Source organism: Ictidomys tridecemlineatus, chromosome 7 (assembly GCF_052094955.1).
Source record: "Ictidomys tridecemlineatus isolate mIctTri1 chromosome 7, mIctTri1.hap1, whole genome shotgun sequence".
Lineage (NCBI taxonomy): Eukaryota > Metazoa > Chordata > Mammalia > Rodentia > Sciuridae > Ictidomys > Ictidomys tridecemlineatus.
The window spans coordinates 140,053,468-140,081,346 of record NC_135483.1 but is presented as its reverse complement, the minus strand read 5'-3'; the positions used below and the strand labels follow the sequence as shown (position 1 = coordinate 140,081,346).

Here is a 27,879-nt window from a genome sequence, read left to right as displayed (position 1 = left end):
TTGTCTGGTTTAGGAATCAGTGTGATGTTGGCCTCATAGAATGAATTTGGAAGTTCTCCCTTTTTTTCTATTTTCTGAAATAGCTTGAAAAGTATTGGTATTAGTTTTTCTTTAAAGATTTTGTAAAACTCTGCTGTATACCCATCCGGTCCTGGGGTTTTCTTAGTTGGTAGTCTTTTGATGGCTTCTTCTATTTCCTCAATTGATATTGGTCTGTTTAGGTTGTGTATATCTTCCTGACTCAATCTGGGCAGATCATATGACTTAAGAAATTTATCGATGCCTTCACTATCTTCTATTTTAATGGAGTATAAGGATTCAAAATAATTTCTAATTATCTTCTGTATTTCTGAAGTGTCTGTTGTGATATTGCCTTTTTCATCCCATATGCTAGTAATTTGAGTTCTCTCTCTTCTTCTCTTTGTTAGCATGGCTAAGGGTCTGTCAATCTTATTTATTTTTTCAAAGAACCAACTTTTAGTTTTATCAATTTTTTCAATGTTGTTTTTCTTTCAATTTTGTTGATTTCCACTCTGATTTTAATTATTTCTTGTCTTCTGCTATATTTGCTGTTGTTTTGCTCTTCCTTTTCTAGAGTTTTGAGATGTAGTGTGAGTTCATTTATTTGTTGTTTTTTTCTTTTTTTAAGGAATGAACTCCAAGCAATGAATTTTCCTCTTAGAACTGCTTTCATTGTGTCCCATAGATTCCGATGTGTTGTGTCTGTGTTTTCATTTATCTCTAAGAATTGTTTAATTTCCTCCTTGATGTCTTCTATAACCCATTGATCATCAGTAACCTATTGTTCATTCTCCAAGTGATGCATGATTTTTCCTTCCTTCTTTTATCGTTGATTTCCAGTTTCATTCCATTATGATCAGATAGGATGCATGGCATTATCTCTACTCCTTTATAATTTCTAAGAGTTGCCCTGTGACATAATATATGATCTATTTTTAAGAAGGATCCATGTGCTGCTGAGAAAAAAGTGTAACTGCTTGATGTTGGGTGGTATATTCTATATATGTCAATTAAGTCTAGGTTATTAATTGTATTATTGAGTTCTATAGTTTCTTTATTGAACTTTTGTTTGGAAGATCTGTCCAGTGGTGAGAGAGGTGTGATGAAGTCTCCCATAATTATTGTATGGTGGTCTGTTAGACTCTTGAACTTGAGAAGAGTTTGTTTGATGAACATAGCTGCACCATTGTTTGGGGCATATATATTTATGATTGTTATGTCTTGTTGGTGTATGGTTCCCTTGAGCAGTATGTAGTGTCCCTCTTTATCCCTTTTGATTAACTTTGGCTTGAAATCTATTTTATTTGATATGAGTATGGACACTCCTGCTTGTTTCCGAAGTCCATATGAGTGATATGATTTTTCCCAACCCTTCACCTTCAGTCTATGTGTGTCTTTTCCTATCAAATGGCGTCTCCTGTAGGCAGCATATTGTTGGATCTTTGTTTTTGATCCATTCTACTAGCCTGTGTCTCTTAATTGGTGAGTTTAAGCCATTAACATTTAGGGTTATTATTGAGATATGGATTGTTCTTCCAGCCATATTTGTTTATTTATGTTACTTAACATGGTTTGTTTTTCCTCTTTGATTATTTTTTCCCTTTACTGTACTACCTCCCACTGTTGGTTTTCATTGTTATTTTCCATTTCCTCTTCCTGTAATGTTTTGCCGAGGATGTTTTGAAGAGATGGTTTTCTAGCTGCAAATTCTTTTAACTTTTGTTTATCGTGGAAGGTTTTAATTTCATCTTCCATCCTGAAGCTTAATTTCACTGGATACACAATTCTTGGTTGGAACCCATTTTCTTTCAGCGTTTGAAAATGTTGTTCCAGGATCTTCTAGTTTTCAGAGTTGGTGTTGAAAGATCAGCTATTATCCTGATTGGTTTACCCCTAAATGTAATCTGCTTCCTTTCTCTTATAGCTTTTAAAATTCTGTCCTTATTCTGTATGTTGGGCATCTTCATTATAATGTTTCTAGGTGTGGATCTCTTATGATTTTGCACATTTGGCATCCTGTAGGCTTCTAGGATTTGGGATTCTGTCTCATTCTTCAAGTCTGGGAAGTTTTCTCGTATTATTTCGTTGAATAGATTGCTCATTCCGTTGGTTTGGACCTCTATACCTTCCTGTATCCCAATGACTCTTAAGTTTGGTCTCTTTATGTTATCCCATATTTCTTGGATGTTCTGCTCATGGTTTCTTAACAGTCTTGCTGAGCTGTCTATGTTCTTTTCAAGTTGAAATACTTTGTCTTCATTGTCTGATGTTCTATCTTCTAAGAGTTCTCCTCTGCTGGTAATGCTCTCATTTGAGTTTTTAATTTGGTTTATTGCTTCCTGCATTTCTAGGATTTCTGTTTGTTTGTTTTTTATAACCTCTATCTCCCTGTATAGTTGATCTATTGCTTCTTGGATTTGTTTATGTAATTCATTGTCGAAGTGATCTTTCATTGTCTGATTTTGCTGTCTAATGTCTTCCTTGAGACTCCAGATCATCCGAAGCATGTATATCCTGAATTCTTTATCTGGCATTCCATCTGCTGCAGCTATTACCTCTTCTAAAGTTGAGTTGACCTGCATTGCTTGTGGTCCTTTCATTGTCTTTTCATATTGCTCACGTTTCTTTCTGCTTGGTGAAACTGTTATGTTATTGAATTTTCCCCCTATATATTGCTCTTGTATAGTTGCAAAGTCTCCCTTTTGTGGAGAAAGACAATGTTAACAGTTCTCAATATCAATAGTACATCATCTAAGCACACGTTTTCCTTAATACTACATTTATAGCTAGACTCTATGTCTACAAATGTTGGTTTCGATTATCGTTTACAAATATAGTCATTAGATTCATGAAAGGCATACTGTTTCTGGTAGCTTGAAGAAAACAGAATTTCAGGTGTAGGATGTTATGTTTATGGGGAAAGGAGTGATGGTATGGGGTTAATCTAACTTAGTAACTTTGGAGAGCTCTAATCAAAAGATGGGTAATTTATGGAAGAATGTATAGATTCAAATTCCTATCTGTATTTATAAGATTACCCTACTTATGAATAGTAAAATTTAGGGGGTTGCAAGTGGGATAGAGAGAGTAAGAGGGAGGAAAACAAATAACAAGGAAAGGAAGAGAAAAAGGAGAGCGGGAAAAAGAAAATACAAGAAAAAAGAAAAGAAATAAAAAGGGGGAAGGGAGATGGGGCATATGCAATTCCTCTATAGTATATTATTCTGGTGATTCAGTTGTTAAAGACCTTTTTCGTGCACAATTTTTGGTTTCACATATGTTGAGGTTTCGAAGACCCTAGGGGGAAGGGTAGAGGAGACTGGATGAATGGCTAAAAAGAGAGAAAGAAGAGAGAAAAAGAAAGAAAAAAGAAAAAAAATGTCTCTCAGAACTCTGTTTTCATTTCTTCCAGTTGGTGGCGTTGTCTATTCCTAGCTTGAGTCTCTGGGTTCAGGATGGTGGTGGTAGTCAGTGTGAGAGGACTTGAGCTTCCACCTGTGGCCTCTCTACTCTTATTCTCTGAGATGTAAACCAGGTGCCTGATCCGCTGCAGAACCGCACTGGTAGCCACGCCAGCCAACCGGTTGGTGGGTTTTAAGGGTTGGTGGAATTTTCCAAGATGAGTTCCATCAGTTTTTCTCATAAGGTGTTTGATGAGGTGGGGGTGTTGGGGAAACCTTATGTTTGTCAAGAACTCGGTCAGGTGACCGCACAGGCGGGCGGCAGGGCCCCTCCTCCAGTTGGAGTGGTCTGTCTACCGCACCGGTGGGAGGCTAGGCTCCTCCAACTGGGGAGGTCTGTCTACCACACAGGCGAGCCGCTGGGCCTGTTTTCCAGGTTCTCCAGGTCGCAGGTCTGCCTACCATGCAGGCACAGGCGGTGGCTGGGCCCCTCCTCCAATAGGGGTGATCTGTCTACCACGCCAGCGGGCCGCTGGGCCTGTTTTCCAGGTCGCAGGTCTGCCTACATGCAGGCGCGGGCAGCGGCTGGGCCCTTCCTCCAATTGGTGTGATCTATCTACCACGCCAGCGGGCCGCTGGGCCCCTTCTCTGGGACACCTATTTTTTAATTTTTTATTTATTCTTTTTAATTAAACATGATAGTGGAGTATATTTTGACATATCATACATACTTGAAGTGTAACTTCCCATTTTTGTGGTTGTCATGGAGTTACATTGGTCATGTATTTATATATGAGCATCAGAAAGTGATTCATTCTACTGTCTTTCCCATTCCCATCCCCTTTTCCTTCCCCCCACTTCGCCCTGTCCGATCCAGTGAACCTCTATGACCCCCCTCCACCCGCAAACTACCACCTGCCTATTTTAAGTCAGCACATCACAGAGAATATTCATCCTTTTGTTTTTTGGGATTAGCTTATTTCACTTTGTTAGTCTCCAGTTCTATCCATTTACTGGCAAATGTCATAATTTCATTCTTCTTTATGGCTGAGTAATAATATTCCATTGTGTGTACTACATTTTCTTTTTTCATTCATCTTAAAGGGCACCACACCTGGCTGTATTCTAAAGATAATTTAAAGTATAGAGAAAGATGTGCATAAAAGGAAATACTACTTCATTATATGAAAAGGACTTAGCATCCATGGATTTTGGTATCCACAGGAGTCCTGGAACCAATCCCTCATGGATATCAAGGAAAATATAGTAAATATTTGACACAAAGTAAATATTTAACTTTTTTTTAAAAAATTGAGATTTACATGAAAGGTAAATTGAAGTTGGTACTTAAATTCTAAATTTTTTTTTTCAGTTTACAAAATATATGGTGGAGTGTTTTTTTTTACCTAAGTCCTCCTTTTTATGAAATAAAAGTACAAAATTAAAAATTACAATTATTTAAGATTTTTTTCATGTGTGTAATATATATTTTACCTATTCCAGTAATATATGTTATAGTTTGTTGATATGGTAATATGTTGATATGGTGTGTAGGTTAATGTGAAAAGGTCTCCATTTTAATAGAAGGCAAGGAAGGCATCAGGCCAAAATTTAGAGTTGGGTTGCAGAGATATATTCCCCAAAAGTTGTCCTTTTGATCAAGATCTCATGAAGCTATTAAGCTTGTTGTCGTGGTGGTGGTGGCAGCTGACCCTGAAAACTTGTGTTAAAACCATCTTCTCCTTGGCTTGTCATACTATCTACAAAAACCAAGTCATTTTATACTTTTGTTCTTTTGTTGCATTCTAAAATAGACACATACCTCCTTAGACCCTCAGCTGGCGGGAAGTCTGTCAGCTCTTCACAGCATACCTCTGTATAGTTGATAGCATAAGAATTGCTACTGATAATGACACTCTGTCAATATGATACTTGTATGAGATCAGTTCCTTTCTGGGTCTATTCCTAAGGGACTTCTTCAGCCAATTGACTATTCATGGCTGAGTCTTGGCCTTGATCTGAGAGGGCCATGGCCCTAAAGTTATTCTCATTCTTTTCATTTTGGACTTTACAGGATTCAAAGGATAGAACCATCATAGAATGGTAAGCTGAAAGTGGGAACCTTTAGGCAAAGGAAGTAAAAGAAATGCCACTTGATTATGCAGACTAGAATTTGATATGGCAGAATTAGTTTGAGCTAAGCAAAAGGTCAAAATTGTATTTTCAGATGCTTCCTAAAGTAAATAAAAATTCAAGCACTGCAGGATTTGTGGAGATTTTTGTTGCCTTCTTAATATTTTTCTGTTCTGAAGTACAAAAATATAGCATGTCACTTAACGATAGAGATAATGTTCTAAGAAATGTGTTGTTAGGCAATTTTGTCATTGTGTGAACATCATAGAGTATACTTACACAAATCTAAATGGTATAACCTACTTTACACCTAAACTATATGGTGTAACCTATTGCTCCTAGGCTATAATCTTGTATAGCATATTACTATACTGATATCATAGGCAATTATAACACAATAGTATTTGTGTATCTAAGCACAGAAAAGCAATGATAAAAAATACTAGGCAACAGGAATCTTCAACTCCACTCTAATCTTTTGGATCAATTTCACCTTTAACCAAAGCATTGCTATGCAGTTTGTGACCCTCAGCCTTAGCAATTAAAACTACACGAAGGCACGCTTAGAAAACGCTTGTCTATGTTTATCCTCTTTAGAAATCTTCAAGTTTTATTTCTCACAGACACTTTATAACTTGAAACGTGAAGCCCTAGTCTATGGAAAAACTGAAATGTAAGAATATGGCCCGTGTTCAAACCTTTACTTCACACAAGCATGCTCTCTCACAATTGGGCTGGTCTCTTAAGACAAGTGGGGAAGTATTCTCTTTTCTGTTTTAAGATTGTGTAAGATTGATATTGTTTCTTCTTGAAATATTTGATGTTCATTAATGAGGACATCAGGTCTTCAGTTTTCTTTCTTTATTTTTATGTTTTTATGATGCTGAGGATTGAGCTTAAGGCCTTGAACGTGCTAGGCAAGCACTGTACTGCTGAGCCACAACCCCAGCCCTCTATAGTTTTCTTTGTGGGAAGGTGTTTGCTTGTTTTTTTTTTCATTGTTGTTGTAAAATATACATAACATAAAATTTACCATTTTAATAATTGTTAAGTGTACAGTTCAGTGGTATTATGTTAACATTGTTGTATATACAATCTATTCATCTCCAGAACTTTTTCATCTTTCCCTTCTAAAACTGTACCCTCTTTTAAAAAGTTCTTTCTTTTGGTCTAGCTTCTTTTTAAAAAATTTATATATTGAAGTTATAAAATAAGATGTTTTAATATCACTACATATGAACAGTGAAATGATTACTGTAGTCAAGCAAATGAGCATATGCATCATCTCAGAGTTACCTCTTTTTCTATGTGTATATCAAGATAACTTATTTTTTAGCAAAAATCCCAAATGCAGTACAATATTGACAGTATCCCTCATGTCGTACATTACCTCTCTATATTTGTCTATCCTGCATATCTGCAATTTTATATCCTTCAACCTACATCTTCCCCATTTCCTCTCCCCTACCCCGTTCTTACTAAACTCTTCAACTTCCCATTTTTCCTTCACAGGCAACCATCACTCTTCTTTTTGTCTATTGACTTCCCTAGAAACTTCATAAAAAAGAATCATACAGTATTTGTACTTTTATGACAGAGTTAGAATTGTCTTTAAGATTCATCCATATTATAACCTGTGTCAAAAATGTCTTCTTGGGCTAGGGGTATAGAGTGCTTATCTACCATGCACGAGGTCCTTGGTTTAGTCCTCAGCACTAAAATCATCATCATCATCATCATCATCATCATCATCATCATCATCTTTTTTGCGGGGAGGGGTTACTTGGGATTTAACCCAGGGGCATCTATCTCTGAGCTACATCCCCAATATTTTTTATTTTTAATTTTGAGACAGGGTTTCATTAATTTGCTGAAGGTCTTGCTACACTTATGAGGCTGGCTTCGAACTTGCATCTTCTTGCCTCAGCCTCCCCAGTCACAGGGATTGCTGGTGTGAGCCACTGAGCCCAGCTAAAATCATTCTTTTTTAAGGTTGAATAATACTCTGTCGTAAGTTTATATTGCTTCATTTCTTAGTCATTTATCTTTCAATGGCCACTTGAGTTTTCCTTCCATCTTTTTCTTTTATGACCAATGCTGTTCTGAATATGGATGTAAAATTACTCAGTGCCCTTGCTTTGACTTCTTTTGGATATATACTCAAAAGTGAAATTGCTGGATCATATGGTATTTCTATGTTTAATGTTTTGAGGGTTCCCCATATTATTTTCTATAACAGGTACATTATTTTCATTCCATCAGCATTGTTTGAGTTCCATTTTATCCATATCCTTGTCAATACTTGTTATTTTCTGTTTTTGTTGTTGATTTTTAATAGCCATCTTGATGGATATGATATTTATTTTGCTTTAAATTACAAATTGAACTTACTTAATAAACTTAGTGCTATTTAAATTTTTTCTTGTGTTGTTTCAGTAAGTTGTGTTTTTCAAAGTGTTTGTCATGAATAAAGTAAAAATTATCCATAAGAACCTTTAGCTTTTCAGTATTGCTGGGTCATTCCTATTATTGGAAATTTGTGTTTTCTGAAATACACATTTGAAATTAGTCTTGCTAGAAATTTATTATTGTTTTCAAAGAACTAATTTTAGGTTTTCGTTTTCCCTGTTCTATTTTCTATTTCCTTGATTTCCTCTTTTTTATGATTTCATTTCTTTTACTTACTTTGGATCTAGTTTACTTCTTATTTTCCATTTTTAAAGAAGAAGCTGAGATCATTGATTGGGATCTTTCTCCTAATAGAGGCATTAAAAATGGTACATTTTCCTTTACTGCTTTACTTGCACCCCATATACTTTGATATTTTGTGATTATAATTCAGTTCAACATATTTTTTTAAGATTTTTTTAATATGGACACAATATCTTTAATTTCTTTATTTTTATGTGATGCTAAAGATCAAACAACATTTTTTAAGATATTTTTAATACAGACACAATATCTTTTCTTTATTTATTTTCTTTGTTTTTATGTTGTGCTGAAGATCGAATCCAGTGCCTCGCAAGTGTCAGTCATGTGCTCTGCTGCTGAGCTGTAACCCCAGCCCCAGTTCAGCATATTTTTAAATTTTCCCTTAAGAGTTGGTCTTAATCCATAGATTATTTAAAAGCATGTTGGTTAGTTCCAAGTATTTGGGAATTTTTCTAGATATTGTTTATTTCAAACATATCGGTTTTGGGGAATTTAATGAGATTGTCTTATAGCCCAGCAAAAAGGGCCTATTTTGGTGAATGTTGCAGGTTCATGTGAAGAAGAGATTGAGCATTCTGCTGTCATTAGGTATAGTGTTCTTTTGATTATTGCTAGTTAGAATCCATTTACATTTAATATTGTTGCCATCTTGGGGCTGGGGCTATAGATCAGTGGTAGAGCACTTGCTTAGCATGTATACAGTCATGGGTCCAGTCCCTAGCACTGCAATAAATAAATAAACTTTGGTAATTTAAAAAATTCCATTTGTTTCTTTACTGCCTTCTTTTGGGTCAATGAAATATTTTAAACTATACTATTGTGTATCATTTCAAATAAAAATATTATTTAGGCACACGGTTTCATTATGTGAATAATATCTTAAACTTGTATTCAAATTAGAGTATGCCAAGAGAATTTAAGGGAGGCACATAAAGTGAATGGGTCACTGTGGTACTGCAAACCAACTTTCACTACCAGAACTATTTGGTGCTAGTTCTGCCTTTCTTTTCCCATTCCAACATGGAACCATGACCTGGTAAACCTTACATTTAACATATCATAAAACATGTTTGTAGAATATTTTAGTCAATATAACATGATCATTGCCTGTATACTGTCACTCTTTTTATGAGTGAGAATATGAATTTCCTTCCAATTAAATGTCAGACAAGTATCATTTTTATGTAATCACTCAAACATTTAATTCATGAGCAGCTTTGTGTTGCCTCCAGAAGCTTTCTATTTAGTTGAGAAGGCATTTTCATGATTTTATTATGTATTAATCTATATTGTATTTTATATTATATAAATTTATTATATATTTGTATAATTTAAAAGATAAATAGCAATACAATACTGTATGTAACTGTTACAGATAAATGAAGTAGATAAAGATGTTTGGTTAATGAGAGAAACAGTTGCCTAACCAAGGAAATTACCATGTTAGGCCCTGGCCACAAAGGATTCTCTCTACAGACTAGCAGCCTGCAAGGCATACATTTCTCTGACATTTTCTTGAATTTCCTAATAAACAGTATGGTTTTATTTATTTATCTATTTTTTTAGCCTCTGACTGTCTACAGAGGTTCTTGATCGTTTATAATGAGGAAAAACTCTTACCTTTTTTCTTCTCTTTTCTTTTTCTATATATAGCTATAGATAAGTATCACATGATTATTTGGATTAAAATTTCATTTCAATTTGACTTTCCTGGTGAGAAACATTTACATCATTTTAGCCTTGTGAGCATGAATTGCCTCTCTTTCTATGTGTAATCAGTTTCTACTCTTCAGCATACCCAACATTTTGTGAATAATATTCAGTGCAGAAAGAGATCTAAAAATAATTTTGTAGGCAGCGTTTTGTGAGTAGAACACTGGCTAGCAAAAAGAACAAAGGCGCTTCAGGGTAAAGGTATAGTAGGTGAAGCATTTTATTTCATTTGCTCCACCAAAGAACTTGCATTTAGTGGAGAAGAAAAATAAACAAGAAACAGGCTTCTGCACCAGCTACTGAATGCTTCATTTCTCATCACTGTTAGTCACATGTGAACTATTGCAGTCCTTTTGGTGTGTATGACTAAGCTTACCCCCTCCTTTTTTTTTTTCCAAAAGGCAAAATCCTGAATTTTATGTTTAAAAGCACAATGAAATGTTGTTTTTTTTTTAATTTTCTGCAGTTCATTTTGGAATTCCCAGTCTTAAATCCATTCATTTTCAGAAAGGCAAAGGATGCATAATACATTGCATTTTTATGCCTAATAGCACTTCCAATAGCCTTTAATGCATATTATGTATACACACCTTTCAGCATCTGTTTCTACCTGACAGCTTACAGCACCAGGCTGAATCTTGTGATGAACAACTTGAAATGCTGAACACCATTACAATAGATACTTATTGGGAAAAGAAAGCTCTTCTAGAGTTCCTTACTACCATAATCTGCTTGCTGGGGATTGAACCCAGGAGTGCCATACCACTGAGCTACATCTCCAGCTTTTTTTTTTTTTCTTTTCTTGGAGACAGAGTCTTGGAAAGTTGTCCATGCCTGCCTCAAACTTGCCATCCTGCTACTTCAGCCTCCAGAGTCACTGTGCCACTGTGCCACGCTCTTTATAATGTCTTTATTTTCCTTAAAAACAAAACAAAACACTTTTCCATAAAGATTTTAAAGTGATATATTTACCAGTACATAAAAGATGTCATGCTATTTTTAAAAAATATATTTTTAGTTACAGATGGATACAATACCTTTATTTATTTATTTATTTATTTATTTATTTACTTTTATGTGGTCCTAAGGATCGAGCCCAGTACCTTACACATGTTAGGCAAGCACTGTACCACTAAGCTAACCCCAGCCCAAGATGTCATACTCTTTCAATTAGTCTTCCAAAATTGGGATCAAGATTTGGGCTAATCAACTAAGCAGTTCTCGTGGGCAAGGATTAAAGCTTTTATTTTATATAGGGCAATCCATTATGCAACCATATTACTGACTATTCTTCAAAAAATATATGTATATAGAATTGTTAATATTAAGAATTGCTAGGATCCTGTCTTAATATGGTATTTATTTATTTGAATAATTTTTTGTATTAGTTCCATATGAAGAATGAGATTTAATAAAGGCTTGTTTTCTTATTTTGCCACTACACTTGGGGTTTTTGGTCTTGAACTATCTCCTAGAAATATATTTCCTAGAATTCCCAAAACAAAATAGTAAAATCTTTTTTAAAAAACTGTCTTTTGAATGCAAAATTCAGATTTTGGGCTTGTGTAATTTGGCCACATGCTAAAAATTAAGTAAGCACATACCCAACAAAGCACAGTTGGTGGAGGCTGTAGTTTATGAAAAATTCCAGCCAATATTACCCACCCTAAACTTTCCTTTCTTTTGGCCTGAGAGTAATTCAGAAGAGGCACTATCGTACCCATCTTTCATTTTTAGATGTTTGGTTTCCATGTCCTTTCTGAGGTTGTAAACCTATAGGAACCAGTTTTGACTATTAAGCAATATACCATTTAGTCCATACTGACTAATTATTTGTGACTTTGCAGGTACTGCTGAGGATGAATGTGATTTGGAGAAATTATATTTGCTGCCTAAGACTAAGAAAGGTGCCACACAGATGCCACAGTGGTTCCCACCCAGTGGCCCCTCTGGGATCAAGAATTTTAACTGACCCAGCCAAAGTTTTTGAGCACAATATGTGGTGAGTTCTCTTTTTTAGGTCTGATATTATGAATGTTTATTAAATATCACCAGTGATATTATTTAAATTTAGTACCAAGAAAGGATTTTTAAAACTATTGATTTTATTTAGGTTGTAGAGAAAAGCAAGGGTAACCAGTCCTGACTTAATGTGTTTCTAGTTCTAAATTGCTTTGCTAATGAAATTGGAAAAGTGGAACTTCCCTAGTGCTTTAAGCCAGTCCTCCCTCCTTGCCTCTGATCCTGACTTGCCAGTGTATTACTGGGTAGAGACTGGGTGGGAGGCTCTTTCCTAGGCAGGGTCCTCCTCTCACCTCATAGGCCCTTCATCTTTACAAATTATTGTCAATCAGCAAATTGTATATACAGCATCTGCTGCTTCCTAAGCATCAGGGAAAGTCCCTGCTTTCAGAGAATCCAACACTATTTGGGAAGATAGGTAAATAGGTATGTATAGGAAAAACTGATAATCAACAATACCAAACAGTAAATTATAAGGGCCCAGTGAGTGTTATAGAGGACATAAGCCTTATGAAGAAAAATAAGTAATGTAAAACAATTTGTGTATGGGCATAGTCAGGAAGGCTTCTTAGAGTGAGCAGAACTAAAATTAGGATTATTTATTCTGCCTCCTATTCTTGGCACAAAGCCTGACACAGAAATATTTGTTGACTAATGATTTGGATAGGTAGAGCTGGATTAAGGGCATTCTGAATGAGAAGAAAGTCATAAAACAGAGATGAGGAAGTACAAGGCATTTTTAGGAGACAATAAACAGGGCAGTTTGGCTTAAAAAAAGAAAAAGCACATCTAGGAGACTATTGAAAGATAAGATTGGAATGATATAGGCCAGATGTTAGGATGGGAGCAAGATTATGCATGGTCCTAAATTCATAGCTGAAGTACAAGATACTATAGATCCACCAAGGAGAAATGATTATATACATATTTGGTAACAATATGCTGGACATATCAGCAGGGATAACTTGAAGCAAGAGAGAGCTAGTGAGAGAGCTCGTGAAGGAAGAATAAATAGAACTTGGTACTTGTACAAAATAAAGGAAAAGGAAGAATTTGAAGTTTTGAACTTAGGTCACTGCTAAGAAAATCAAGAAGTTAACTGATTTTTTATTTTGGAAAAAAAGATGATGAATTTAGATGTAAACATTCAAATAGGCTTTGAGAAAAGGATAATCTGGTAAAAAATGTCCAGAATACAGACTGCTGCTGGGAAGAGGGAGAAAAAGTATCTGGGCTGGAAATGCAAAGTGGGATGTGATAGCTCCAGACAAAACTTGTTATCAGTCTACCTCTGGGGCAGGTCTATAAGACTGGGAAAGTGATTTGGGGACTTTTTTAATGTTTTTATTCCAACAGAATATCAGATTAAAAAGGAAGTTTACTGATCTTTTATTAATTAGTCATATAGTGTACAGTATGGTAGCCACTAACCACGTATGGGTTATAGAGCACTCTAAAATGTAGTTTGTCTGAGTTAAGGTGGGCTGAAAGATTTTGAAAATTTAGTATTAAAAAAGGTAAATTATTCAATTTTTATATCGAATTTCATGTTGAAATGAATGAAATTTTGGATACATTGAGTTAAATAAAATATATTATTAAAATCCATTTTACCTCTTTACTCTTTTAACATGGCTACTAGAAATTTAAATTATATATGTGGCTCGCATATATAATTTACTTTTTTGAAATTAAAAAGAGTAAATTAAATCATTTTGATCACCATTACCAGTATGGACAATTACTGTAGGTTGTGAGAGAAAATAGGCCCTTTTCCAGGCAAAGAGATCTCCAGAGAAATTTCTAGTTCTAGCCAAGATCCTCATTTACAAGGTTAGTTTTGTTTTTGTTTTTGTTTTTTCTCCTTCATTAAACCCTAGTGATTTAGTTGTCTCTTTTCCTATCTGCTGCTACCTACAGCTCTTTTGCCTGAAATTTTTGCTTACCTATTTAAATTTCTGTCTTGTCATCATCTCTTGGGAAAGCAAGGGTTCATTAGTCCAGTGCTTCTCAAACACCGAGAGTTAGCTTTGGGATGACTGCACAAGAATCCCTGGGAGAGTACTTTTGCATTAGGCCTAGAGATGTGGCCTAGGGATTTTTAATTTGAAAAGCTTTTGGTAATTGTTGAGCAGCCAGGTTTAAGAATCCTTGATCCAGTCCAATGACTTTCAGATTTTTTCTCTCTGCCTTTCTTCCTTTCTTCCTTTCCTTTTTAGTGCTGGGATTGAACCTAGGGCCACTCACTGAGCTACATCCTCACCTATTTTTATTTTTATTTCGATACATGGTTTTACCAAGTGGCCCAGATTGGCCTCAAACTTGTGATCCTCCTATTTCAGCCTGAGCAACTGGGATGCACCACTGTGCCTGGCTCAGACTTTTCTTTAGCAGGAGAACTTTTTTCTAGTGAAGTTTTTATATGACATCTCAATATTTAAAAGGTAAAAATCAACCTGTTCTGAATGAAGCACATGGAGGCCTGGGACATAAGCAGCTCCACTTTTTTCCTTTCCCACATTCCATTACTCTACCAGCCTGGAAGACCTTTAGAGCTCTGCTCTCACAGTTTGAAAACCTCAAACTAGTCCAGACAGCCATCCTTCTCCATAGCTTGCTCTCCAAGGGGTTATCCAGCCTGCACTGGGATACCACTAGTAACCCCCTCCTCCAATAGATATATATTGTAATAACAACAGTAAAAATTATTTCCTTCAAGAGAAAAGGAAGTAGCAGCTTCACTTCATCTCCCCACACATCCTTATTTCCACCTCCTATATTTTTTTTGCATGAAGATTTGTTATACATATTTGTTTGTTTTCTCCTTCCTTCAAGTCCAAAGTTCTGTCTAAAAGTTTTCATTTTCTTCCTTATTTTTTTCTTCATATTTAAGAATAATATTTCCACTCTTGCTGAATTTGACTTTTTACGGAATGTTTCTGTGAAAGTACATGTCAATTTTCTCTTACAGATGTTGCTCTGAATTATCTATAGTTCATTTTTTCCTCTAGCCTCTACTTTGTATGGATGAATTACTCTTTCTATGATCCTTTTAAAACTTTTTCTTAACAAAAATATATTCCATTTTATTCAGCTTGTAATATTCTGAGACAAATTTGTCTTCCAAATTTTGGATATTTATATCACTATTTATGTCAGCCTATAATCTTGATTTTAAATAATTTGGTGAAGTGAAATTCACATAACATAAAATTAACCATTTTAGAATGAACAATTCCATGGTATTAGTTACATTCACAACTTTATACAGGCAGCGCCTCTATCTAGTTCCCAAACATTCCCGTAATTTCAAAGTGAAACCCCTTATCCATAAAGCACTTATTCCCACCACCTCACTCCCAGCTTTTGGCAACCACTAATCTATGTTCTATCTTTGTAGATTTGACTATTCTGTATAATGGAATCATACAATATGTGATCTTTTCTGTCTGGCTTTTTTCACATTGCATAATATGTTGGAGCTTCCTCTACCTTGTAGCATATTCTTTATATTTTTTAAGGCCAAACAATGTTTTATTATTTATATATACCACAATTGTTTTATTCATTCAACTTTTAAAGAACATTTATGCATTTTCCACCTTTTGGATCTTGTGAATAGTATTATCAACACATGTATACAAGTTTGGATCCCTGCTTTCAATTAGAGGAGGTGTATACCTAGGTCTAGAATTGTGGGGGTCACATGGTAATTCTATATTTAAGGTTTTGAGCCATTGTCAAGCTTTTTTTCCACAGCAGCTAGAAACAGCTGGACTATTTTATTTTACATTCTATCTTTACTCTTTTAATTACACTTACTTTATTTAAATCATTACTGGGGAAATACTGACCAGAAATGATATTCAAAATGCTTTTGAGACATGACCCAAAGGTCTATCTTTATTAAGCAACTTACACTGTTACTTGGGAAAATCATTCCCCATTCCACATTATTCCTAGTTTAATTGTGTGGGAACTTTTCAAGAGATCCCTGAAATTTGTAAGGAAGCAACAAGCATTTGTGTTTATCTTATGACTAAAGTAGCTAAGCCTGTGGGATGATCCATAGTTAAAAAAAAAAATACAGCTTACTTCATGAACCAGTACTTAGAGACATACTTCATTACACATTCATAAAATAGGAATAGAAGTTGCCTGTACAGTTTTTACCATGTGAGATGTGTACTTGGGTTCCCATTTGTTCTATTCTACTGTGTTTCCATTTCATTCTCTTTTTAAATATTGGGTAGACTAAGTTGATTTCACGACTCATGGAAAGGTTATAACCTTTAGTTTAAAAAACACTGTGCTAAGCCATTCTCTGTAGACCCAACGTAAGACCTGGATGTTGCAACATTATTTCTGTTGTATAAGCCATTTAAATAATAGGATGTTTTTCTGATCTCAATAAGGTTCAGATTCTAAGAATTCTTTAATATTACATAATTTTCCTTATATAATCATTGTATGATCATCTGACTGCTCTTGCCCTATTTCATACATCGTAAATATTTTCTTTGACTTCCTCCATCATCACATTTATTTTGAGAGGCAGTAGAGTACAAATGTTGACAGTACAGACTTAATGGTTACCCGCCTTGGGAAGCTACTTAATCTTTCTCTTTTTTCTTTTTTTATAATTCAGTGAAGTGAAATTCACATAACATAAAATGAACAATTCTGTGGTATTAATTACATTCCCAAAGTTAACCTAATTCTGGGAAATACTTAATCCCTCTGTGACTTAGTTTTCTTTTTCTAAGATGGGATAATAATAGTAGTATCTACATCATAGCATTAGGTTTAAAATGATCACATTTAACATAAAGTATCTTTACATTGTAAATAAGCAACATACTATATAATAATTAGCTATCTTATTATGATTACTATTTTCTAATGTGTTCTTTATTCATATTTTTTCTTAATTATTTGACTGTATGATTATATAGAGAAGAGCTTAGCTTGCATTTATTTCTTAGCTATATTCTCCATAATATTAGCACACAATAAATATGTTTGAGTAAATTAGTCTATATAGAGAAATATAAGATCTAGCTCCTGTCTACTGGAAGTTTACAATTAGACTGAAAATGAATACAGTGGCTAAACATGGACTTTAAATCCAAAATACCTGAATTTTAATCCTGCATCTATCCCCGTCCATCTATATGAACGAGCAAGTTCTTTCCTGGTGTGAGTGTAAAGGAGATAATACATGTAAAGCTTGTCATAGTAGTAAGTGCTTACTAAAAGTCATAATTCATATTATTATTAGATGAAGAACTGAGATATATACTTATGAATAAATAAACAACATAGAGCAATATGCAGGATCATAATAAATGATAAAGACAGCAAAGACCCTAGGAATTCAAAATAGGAGATTCCTAAGATGGAAATGAAAGAGCAGGTAGAATTTAACCTGAGCCTTGAAGAATGAGGAATACTTAAAGAGTAAATCATTTTTTTGTTGTTGCTGTTCAAGTGGTTGCATGAACATCTGGATTTGAGAATAAATACATGAGGTATATTGTAAAGCATGCAAATAGACCTGCTCAGTTGGGAGTTGGGTTTAATGTTTTGAAACTAGATGAGTGATATGATGAAAGTATTTAGGAAAATTAATTAGCACTGTTGTTCAGGATACTTAAAGTTAGCTATTATGGAACATGTAGTGATATCCTTTATCTCCAGCATTTTCTGAATATTGATAAGTGCCCAGCCCTGGGCTAGGATGTGTGGAGTATGCAAGAAAAGACTAAAAAATAATCACTGCTCTGATCTATTTAAAAAATAAGCCAGAGCCTTCCAGGTAAAGAAGATGGGATGAACTGAAAAGCAGAATATTCCTCCTCCAACAAAATGAAAAGAATTAGAAAAAGCAAGCAAAACAATGCCAACAGCAACCCCCTGAAAAAGACCATACACATGGAAAACTAGTCACCAAGGAAAGAAATTTATAGATTCTTATGTGGTTCCTAACCCCATCTGCATCCATCAGAAGTAGTAACTAGAGAAAGAAGGTCAGCAGGTAAACTATGAGACTCCTTCCTAAAACTCATTAGGCAGCTGTGGCAAAAGTTGAAAATGAACTCTTGGAAATAAATACTCTTACCTATCATCACAGAATTTGAAGTCTCAGCAAAGCAGGGAAAACTAGAGCATTCCTTATTTTCTGGGGCTCCATGTTGAATTGAGAGAACTATCTGAAGCCCAAGACAAACTTATTTAGGAATAGGACACATCCTAACTAGGTAAATGAAGCTTAGCACAGGACTTAATCATCCTTAGAAAAAATAAGGAAAAAAAGGAAGATGTGAAAAAGAAAAAGCAGACTCAGCTTTTTGGCTCTCAGAAGGCCAAGGTGCAACTTTCTGCAGTTATCATGCATCTAGGCACAATTGACCTTAGCTGCATTTGCTGGGCCTTTCAAGTTTAATCCCAGAGATTAAAGTGGAATACCTAGGTGCACCTGTGGGAAGCTGGTGCCTCATCTGCCCTGGTTCTCCAGCTCAAACCCCTTGTTTAAAAAAAAAAAAAAAAAAAGATATCACCAAGGCATCTGGTGACTTGAAGTATCTAAGGACTACAGTAAAACTGCCATTAGGGGACAGGCCAACCCAGATTAAGGTGGTATCCTCTGCCTCTGTCCTGATCATCAAAACCCTCCACAAACCACTCAGAAACACAAAGGGAAAAAAAACAAAACAGAAAAACATTAAGCACAATGGAAATATCACTTCTAACGAGTTTGATAGTATTGCCTGCTAGATATGTCATTAATTTTTATCCAGAGAGCTCCCTGAAACCATTAAAGAGGTTCTAGAGACCGCCCGGTCTTGGGCTGCAGTGTTGAATGCTGCTGCCTTCATGACTTTATAAGTGGCATTAACAGTGGTGCAGTAGAATGTCCAGCTAGTGAAGAATTACAAAGAAAAATATTCCAATAAAGAATCATTTGGCAAAACAAGGTAAAATGCAGATTCAGACTCTCATAAAGGCTACCTATTACTCAGCTAAGTCCATCAGTAACCCCCATCCCCCATTAGGCTACAAAAACATGGATAAAATACATAATGCCCAGCCTTTGAAATAGAGCTTACAGGGACAAATAAAAAGTTATCTGGAAAAAGTAGAATGTCAAGCCAGGTGCCATGGTGCATGCCTGTAGTCCCAGAGGCTCAAGAGGCTGAGGCAGGAGGATCATGAGTTCAAAGCCAGCTTCAGCAACTTAGCGAGGCACTAAGCAACTCAGTGAGACCCTGTCTCTAAATAAAACACAAAATAGGGCTGGGATGTGGCTCAGTGGTTGAATGCTCCTGAGTTCAATTCCCAATACCAAAAAAAAAAAAAAAAAAAAAAAGTAGAATGTTGAGGGAAATTTACCTGTAAAACAAAAGACAGAAGAAAGGAGGGAGAGGAACATATAGTGCGTTATGGAATATAGTGCCTTGTTTATTAGTTTGCATTTTTCTAACAGTCTTTATAAAGGGAATCATATAATATGTTCTCTTTTTGCCTAGCCTCTTTTTCTCAGAATAATTATTTTGAGGTTTATTCATGTTGTAGCATGTATCAACATTTTTTTCCTTTTCATTGCTGATAAAAGATTCAGTCAGAATATATTTTAAAAAGCTCTCAAAAATCTTTGGGCACAATGGCGCACATCTGTAATCCCAGTGGTTTGGGAGGCTGAGAGGAGGATTGCAAGCTCAAAACCAGCCTCAGCAACTTAGCAAGACCCTAAGCAACTCAGTGAGACCTTGTCTCTAAAAAAATACAAAAAAGGCTGGGGATGATGCTCAGTGGTTAAGAGTCCTTAGATTCAATTCCTGGTACCAAAAAACAAAACAAAACAAAACTCTCATAAGTCAATAATAAGGATCTGGGATATAGCTCAGTGGCAGATCAATAGCCCAGCTTGTGCAAAGCTCTTAGTACTCCCCCCCTAAAAAAAATTCAGTAATAACAAAACAACCCAATAAAAATGAAAAAAAGATTTTAACAGACAGTTCACCAAAGAAGTTACACAGATGGTAAATAAACACATGAAAAAATGCTCAACATCTTTAGTCATTAGAGAAACACAAATTAAAGTCACAATGATATACCACTTCACACTAATTGGAATAGATAAAATTCAAAATACTGAGCATACCAGTGCAAGTGAGAATGTGGAGGAAATGGAATTTTATACATTGTTAGTGTATAAAATTGTTAGTGAGAATATAAAAATGGTATAACCACTTTGGAATACAGCTTGGAAGTTTCCTTCCTTCCTTCCTTCCTTCCTTCCTTCCTTCCTTCCTTCCTCCCTCCCTCCCTCCCTCCCTCTGAACTCAGGCCTTGTAACCTGCCACTGAGCTACATCCCCAGTGCAGCTTGGCAGTTTCTTTAAAAGTTAATCATATACCTACTTAATAGACACAAAAAGATGAATGAATTTCAAATTATTATGCTGAGTAAACAGAGCTAGGATTAAAGAGTATAGTAGTCTCCTCTTACCCACAATTTCAGTTACCCAATGTTAACTGTCATCCATATGTGTGTGTGTGTGGGTGTGTGTGTGTGTGTGGTGTGTGTGTCCTTCACACAGGCTAGGCTCTACCATTGAGTTACATCCCCAGTCCTGGTCCAAAATATTAAATGGAAAATTTAAATATTAAAATTAAAATATTAAATGGAAAATTTCAGAAATTAACAATTCATAAGTTTTAAACACAGTATATTGTTTGTTATTCTGTTTTATTAATAGTTGTTGTTAATCTCCTATTGTGCCTAATTTATCAATTAAATTTTATTATATGTGTGCATATAGAAGAAAATACCCATAGTATATCTAGGGTTAGGTACTACCCACTATTGGAGGCATCCACTGTGGGGCCTTAGACTATACCCTCCATAGGTAAGGTGGGACTGTTATACATACTATGTTTTCTTGTATTGTTCTAGAAAATGCAAATCATTCTGGGTTGGGGTTGTAGCTCAGTGGTAGAGCGCTTGCCTGGCATGTGTGAGGCCCTGGTTTGATCCTCAGCACCACATAAAGATAAATAAATAAAATAAAGATATTGTATCCATCTAAACTACAAAAAAAATATTAAAAAAGAAAATGCAAATTATTCTTTATAGACAAAAGGTGGAACGGAGGACTGCTGAGAAGGAAAGAAGTAGAAGGGAGGAAGAGAGGAATTACCAAGGGCACAAGGAATCTTTTTTTTTTTTTTTTTTGCAGTACTGGGGATTGAATCCAGGGCTTCACACATACTGGACAAGTGCTCTCCCACTGAGCTACATCCCAGCTCTCCAGGAAACTTGAAGTTTGGTGCATATGTTTGTTATCTTCACTGTAGTGATGTAGTGATTTGATATATGTAAACCAGAGTTTACATATATCAAAACTTATCAAGTTACACAACTTAAATATGTGCATTTTAATATATTTCAGTTATACCTCAAAAGCTATAATCATATAAAGTATGGTTATAGCCATACATTGGAGAATAATGTAGCAGTTAGTAAAAATAAGAGATCTTTGTATACTGATACAAAGAGACAGTTACAATGCATCATTAAATAAAAAGAGCAAGTTTAGAAGAGGTATCTCTAGTATAACCTCATTTTTAAAATGAATTTCTGTGCTTCAAATATTTATATATCTTTGTTTTTATTATTTTTTTAAAAATATTTATTTTTTAGTTGTAACTGGACCCAATATCTTTATTATATTTATTTTATTTTTATGTGGTGCTGAGGATCGAACCCAGGGCTTCACACGTGCTAGACGAGCGATCTACCGCTGAGCCACAATCCCAGCCCCAATATATTTTTGTTTTTAAATACATAGAAAAATTCTGAAAAAGTTCACATTATCCTGAAAACAGTGCTTATCTCATGGATAGTAATAATAATAAAGTAGAGATGAAAGACTATTTTAAATGCATCAGTATTTTTTAAAGTTTAATTAAAAGAAAAAGAATGACTTCCTTCAAGAGATGAATGGATAAAGAAAATGTGATATAAACACACACACAATGGAATATTACTCAGCCACAAAGAAGAGTAACTTTATGACATTTGCAAATAAACAGTTGGATCTGAAGACTATCACACTAAGTGAAATAAGCCAGTCCCCAAAAGTCAAAAGTCAAATATTTTCACTAATATGTGGAAGCTAACCCACAATAAGGAGGGTGAGGGGAGGTATAGGTATTCAGTAGATTAGACAAAGGGGAATGAAGGGAAGGGGGATTGGAAAAGGAAAGACAGTGGAATGAATCTGAAATAATTTTCCTATGTACTTATTTGAATACACCATAGTGAAAACCATTCTGGTCTGAGGTTGTAGCTCAGTGGTAGATCGTACATCCATAAGAATGGGGTCTTAATTAGAATAAGATACATTTCATGCTTGTATAATTATAGCAGAATGAATTCTACTGTCATGTATAACTAAAAATGAACCCAAAAAAAGTGCCCCTTTTACTCATCCAATCCCTATCTTGTTATCTAACTGATGATAAAGTGTGTATTCTTTAGTATAGATTACAATTCCTCAAAAATTTTGAATTCTACCAAGTCTTCCTCATCTTTGTGTCCTCAATTGACAGCTCTGTGCCTGATATATATTATAGGTTCCCAATAAATATTTAATGAGGGAAGTGGACATTGGTTTCTCCCAGCAGCTGTGACACCCATTGCATTGTATGTAGAAGTGGGAAGGCATTATTTTCAGTATTTATGTCTTCTCCTTCCTAAGTAAGAAACTTATTGCTAACAGCAACAGTCAACTGAAATATTCATTATTGCCAAAGAGAAAAGTAGGTAGCCAGAGTCAAAGTATACATTAGAATAAATAGAGGAAAAGAAGGTTTAACTGGAGCTAGTTCAGTTATTAGCTGATAGGCCTATAATAGCTATATTTTATCCATTCTGAGACTCACAATTTCTCACCAATTAACATCTCTGAAATCATGACACTTCTTGTAATTGATGACATCTTAAAATTGTACTTGGAAATGGCTTTTTTTCCTTACTAGTACAGAAAATTATGCCATTGTAGATTTGATGAAATCGGATAATTATAACCCCAGAGTACTTAAGCTTAACTTGAACACTGTTTTGAGAACTATTACCCTTATTTGACTAATACAAAAGCAGAGAGAGACATAAAATTTAAATGATTTTTTCCATTGCTATATATCAAGGCTAAGAAAGTGTTATATTCTTAGAAAAACATTAAAACCTTTTGCTCTATGGATAAGTGTGCCATGGATATAGATATAAAGTTCAACCAGGAGGAAGTATGTGTGAATATAGGGGGAAACACTCAGTAATAAAAGCAATAAAAATTAAAACTATGAAGTAATCTTTTAGATCTATTAAATTAACACCAGAAAAGAAAGGGAGGGAAGGAGTCAGGAAAAGAAAGAAGGAAGGAGGAAAGAGAAGGGAAGAGAAAAGGAAGAGAAGGGAAAGGAAAAGATAATATCCAGCCCTATCCTGACAATGTTGTAAATTCATAGAACTTTATTTAGGTATCTTTTTTTTTTCAGTTTCATCTTTTCCTTATGTTCCCTTTTTTCCTGTCTTCTTTTGGATAAATTGAATACTTTTTTTTCTTTTACTCTATTTTTACTACTGGCTTTTTGACTATGTATCTTTGCATTATTTTTTAGGGGTTATTCTAGGACTATAGTTTCAAATATCTTTGCCTCAAGATCCCTTTATACTCTTAAATCACTAAGGACCCCAAAGGTCTTTTATTTATATGGATTAGGTCTGTTGATATTTTCCATATTAGAAATTAAAACTGAGACATTAAAAATATTTATTATTTTCAAGATAAAAATAAAACTATTATGTATTATATAAATGACATTTTAATGAAAATATCTTTATGTTCCCAAAAATGTAGTATAAAGAGTGGCATTATTTTTAATGTCCATAAGTCTCTATAATGTCTGGCTCAATAGATGATGCTGGATTCTCATAATTGCTTCTGCATCCAATTTTTGTTACATGTTTATGTTGAATTACATGAAGGAAATTTGGCCTTACACAGATATGTACTTGTAAAGGAGTTTTTAACAACCCTTTTCAGTTAATTGTGGAAAAATTTTTTGATATTACATTAAATATCAGTAGTGGCAGTTTCTTTGTTGTAATTTTTAATATAAAACCATAAGAATGAGCTTTTCATATTCTGCTACATTATAATCCCCTGGTGCACCTTGCACTTTGGGTGGATTCTTTACCTATGTAGCATCATGCATGGGTAATTTGGAAAAGACTGGCTCTGTTTTGTGTAGATCTTCCAAATATTGACACGTTTTATTATGCAATATTTAAAAATCAATTTGTTAATACCACCATCAGTCTTATCAGGAAGATCTGATAGCTATGATTAATATTATTTATTATTATTAATATTTTTATTGTATGATTAATATTATTGATAATATCTTGTACAGAGTCTAAGATTATGTTGTCTTCCTTTAAAGATGTTGAGTTTTTGTTTTGTATTGTTTGATTTTTTTCCTGGTAAATGGCTAATTTACTGACTGATTTGTTTGGGGTTGTGTTGATTTAGGTTGTTAGAATGGGATATTTTGATGTCCCTGAGTCTATAATGGTTCCTAATCCTGTGGATGGGATTTCTAGGGTTTTAACTGAATACCTGAGGTGTTCAGAGAGGTCTCTCCATTCTAACTTAGCTGGAAGTCCAGAGAAGCACAGTACTTCCTATCTCCAGTGATTTTCTTCACCCCCACCCCCATAGGTTTTCTGGAGCCTCAACTTGTGGATGAGCAGCTAGCAATAGCTAAAAACTCTGGGGAAATTCTCTTGTAGGCTTAGGGGCCTCCTCTGAATCTACTACTCTCTCAGTATTCTGCTACACAAACCCTTACTACCTCAGCCACACTGAGCCCTGATCTCTGCCTTTTTAGCTCATGAAACTATCATTCAGTAAAACAACTCTCTCTTCTTGGGGGGCTTCACCTATTTATACCAGTCTAGAAGTCTCTCCAAACAGAATGTCTGGTTAACTGGGGGGACTCACCTTTTGTGTTTCTCCTATTTTACGGATCATAGTATTGTCTGATGTAGTCCAATGCCTGAAAAACGTTGCTTCATATATTTTATCCAGTTTTATATTTTATAGAAGAAGACTAAGCCCATTACCAGATATTCCATCATGGCCCAAACTAAGTCCTGTACAATATTAGTCATAATTATGATGAAGATTTTGGAGCTGTATAGAAAAATATGTATATAATAAATATGAATTTGTTATAGGAGTAAGAATTATTCAAATATTTTTAGGCTGAAACTAGTAAAGCCTGTTTTTTTAAACTTAAAAATAAATATTTTATTTAAAATTCCCTAGCCGCCTCATATTTGTCTTTAAATTATGTTCTGCACTAGAGGTATACCTCAGTGGGAAGGTGCTTGCCCAACACACACAAGGCCTTACCTAGGTTCAATCCCCAGCACTGAAGAAATAAATAAGTAAGTAAGTAAATAAATAAATACTATACTGAGACCTTTATATAGACAGTAAATTACAAAGACAGGAAAACAGTCTATTTATGTAGTTTATACTGGGTGCTTTCTTCATTAATATCTGAATATTAAGAGTTACGATATGAAGCATCCCCACATTTAGAAGAATTTTCTATAGGTATAATCTTCAAAAACTTTAGTATACAAGCTAAACAAGTATGGTATGAATGTGTGTCTTTTGAAGAATCAAACCAAAACAAATGCAATTATTTAGACTGCTGCCACCATCAGCTTAAAGTTAAAACAGAGAATCATCATTTAATTATATCATAGATATAAAAGGAATAGGAAATGTATATATGTAAAATATATACATATATATGAACTGAGATCACAGGACAGATAAATACTACAAAATCCTGAGGCCAATTTTACCATTCATATTATGAATATTTGTCTTACTAAAAAAAAAAACCTTCCCTTTTATTTTCTTTTTTGAGTGTTCTTTTTTCTAAATTGTCATGAAAAGTATTGAGTATATTTTGCATTTTCTGCTCAATTCCTTTTTTAAGTTTTTTTCTTTTTCTAAGGAAACATAAGTTCCCTTTTATAATAAGAATTACTGTTTCCCCCCATGAACAGTGATATAAAAGTCTTTTTTTTAAGTTAGTTGTTCAAAACATTACAGAGCTCATGATATATCATCTTGCATACATTTGACTCAATTGGGTTATGGACTCCCATTTTTACCCCAAATACAAATTGCAGAATCACATCGGTTACACACTCACATTTTTACATAATGGCATATTAGTGACTGTTGTATTCTGCTACCTTTCCTATCCCTTACTATCCCCCCTCCCCTCCCCTCCCATCATCCCTCTCTACCTCATCTGCTGTTGTTCAATTCTCTCCCTTGTTCCCCCCCCCTTTCCCCTCACATCCTCTTCTATGTAATTTTGTGTAACATTGAGGGTCTCCTACCATTTCCATATGCTTTCCCTTCTCTCTCCCTTTCTCTCCCCCCACTCGTCTTTGTTTAATGTTAATCTTTTCCTCATGCTCTTCCTCCCTGTTCTGTTCTTAGTTGCTCTCTTTATATCAAAGAAGACATTTGGCATTTGTTTTTTAAGGATTGGCTAGCTTCACTTAGTTTAATCTGCTCTAATGCCATCCATTTCCCTGCAAATTCTATGATTTTGTCATTTTTTATTGCTGTGTAGTACTCCATTGTGTATAGATGCCACATTTTTTTTTATCCATTCATCTATTGAAGGGCATCTAGGTTGGTTCCACAGTCTAGCTATTGTGAATTGTGCCGCTATGATCATTGATGTGGCAGTATCCCTATAGTACGCTCTTTTAAGATCCTCAGGGAATAGTCCGAGGAGGGCGATAGCTGGGTCAAATGGTGGATCCATTCCCAGCTTTCCCAGGTATCTCCATACTGCTTTCCAAATTGGCCTTACCAATTTGCAGTCCCACCAGCAGTGTACAAGTGTACCCTTTTCCCCACATCCTCGCCAACACTTATTGTTGTTTGACTTCATAATGGCTGACAATCTTACTGGAGTGAGATGGTATCTTAGGGTGGTTTTGATTTGCATTTCTCTAATTGCTAGAGATGGTGAACATTTTTTCATGTACTTGTTGATTGATTGTATGTCCTCCTCTGTGAAGTGTCTGTTCAGGTCCTTGGCCCATTTGTTGATTGGGTTATTTGTTATCTTATTGTTTAATTTTTTGAGTTCTTTGTATATTCTGGATATTAGGGCTCTAACTGAAGTGTGAGGGGTAAAAATTTGTTCCCATGATGTAGGCTCTCTATTCACCTCTCTTATTGTTTCTCTTGCTGAGAAAAACTTTTTAGTTAAAGAAGTCCCATTTATTTATTTTTGTTATTAACTCTTGGGCTATGGGCGTCCTATTAAGGAATTTGGAGCCCGAGCCCACAGTATGTAGATCGTAGCCAACTTTTTCTTCTATCAGTCGCAGTGTCTCTGATTTGATATCTAGCTCCTTGATCTATTTTGAGTTAACTGATATAAAAGTCTTAATGACCATCATTAAACATATGTCTTAAACATATAGTATAGTATTTATATAAATATAGCTTTTAAAAATTATTTTTAGTTGAAATAGCTTTACAATATTAAGGAAATTTTAAGATAGTTCTCTCTTAATCCTGCTACTCTAGTGTAATTGTTATTATTTCACCATTTAGCATCTTTATTCAATGTGTATATAATTTTAAACAGTTATAATTTTAACACAAACACAATTTTGGAATCTGCCTTTTTAAACTAGTTTAATTTCACAAATACTTTTTGACATTATCACACGGTAGTGAAATTTTTTTTGAAAT

At 34.7% G+C, this 27,879-nt stretch overlaps 1 protein-coding gene across 2 annotated transcripts in view; it reads left to right on the top strand.

Annotated features, from left to right (window-relative positions):
- Positions 1–27,879, top strand: part of Mettl8 (methyltransferase 8, tRNA N3-cytidine) — an 87,456-nt gene that overhangs the window by 29,271 nt on the left and 30,306 nt on the right. For both annotated transcript variants that reach the window (XR_013424143.1, XM_021725916.3), the window contains exon 3: positions 11,828–11,982. Coding sequence is in view for 1 of the 2 variants with exons in the window: in XM_021725916.3 (XP_021581591.2) it covers positions 11,840–11,982 (143 nt within the window). In the remaining variant the exon portion in view is untranslated. The remainder of the gene's footprint in view (positions 1–11,827; positions 11,983–27,879) is intronic.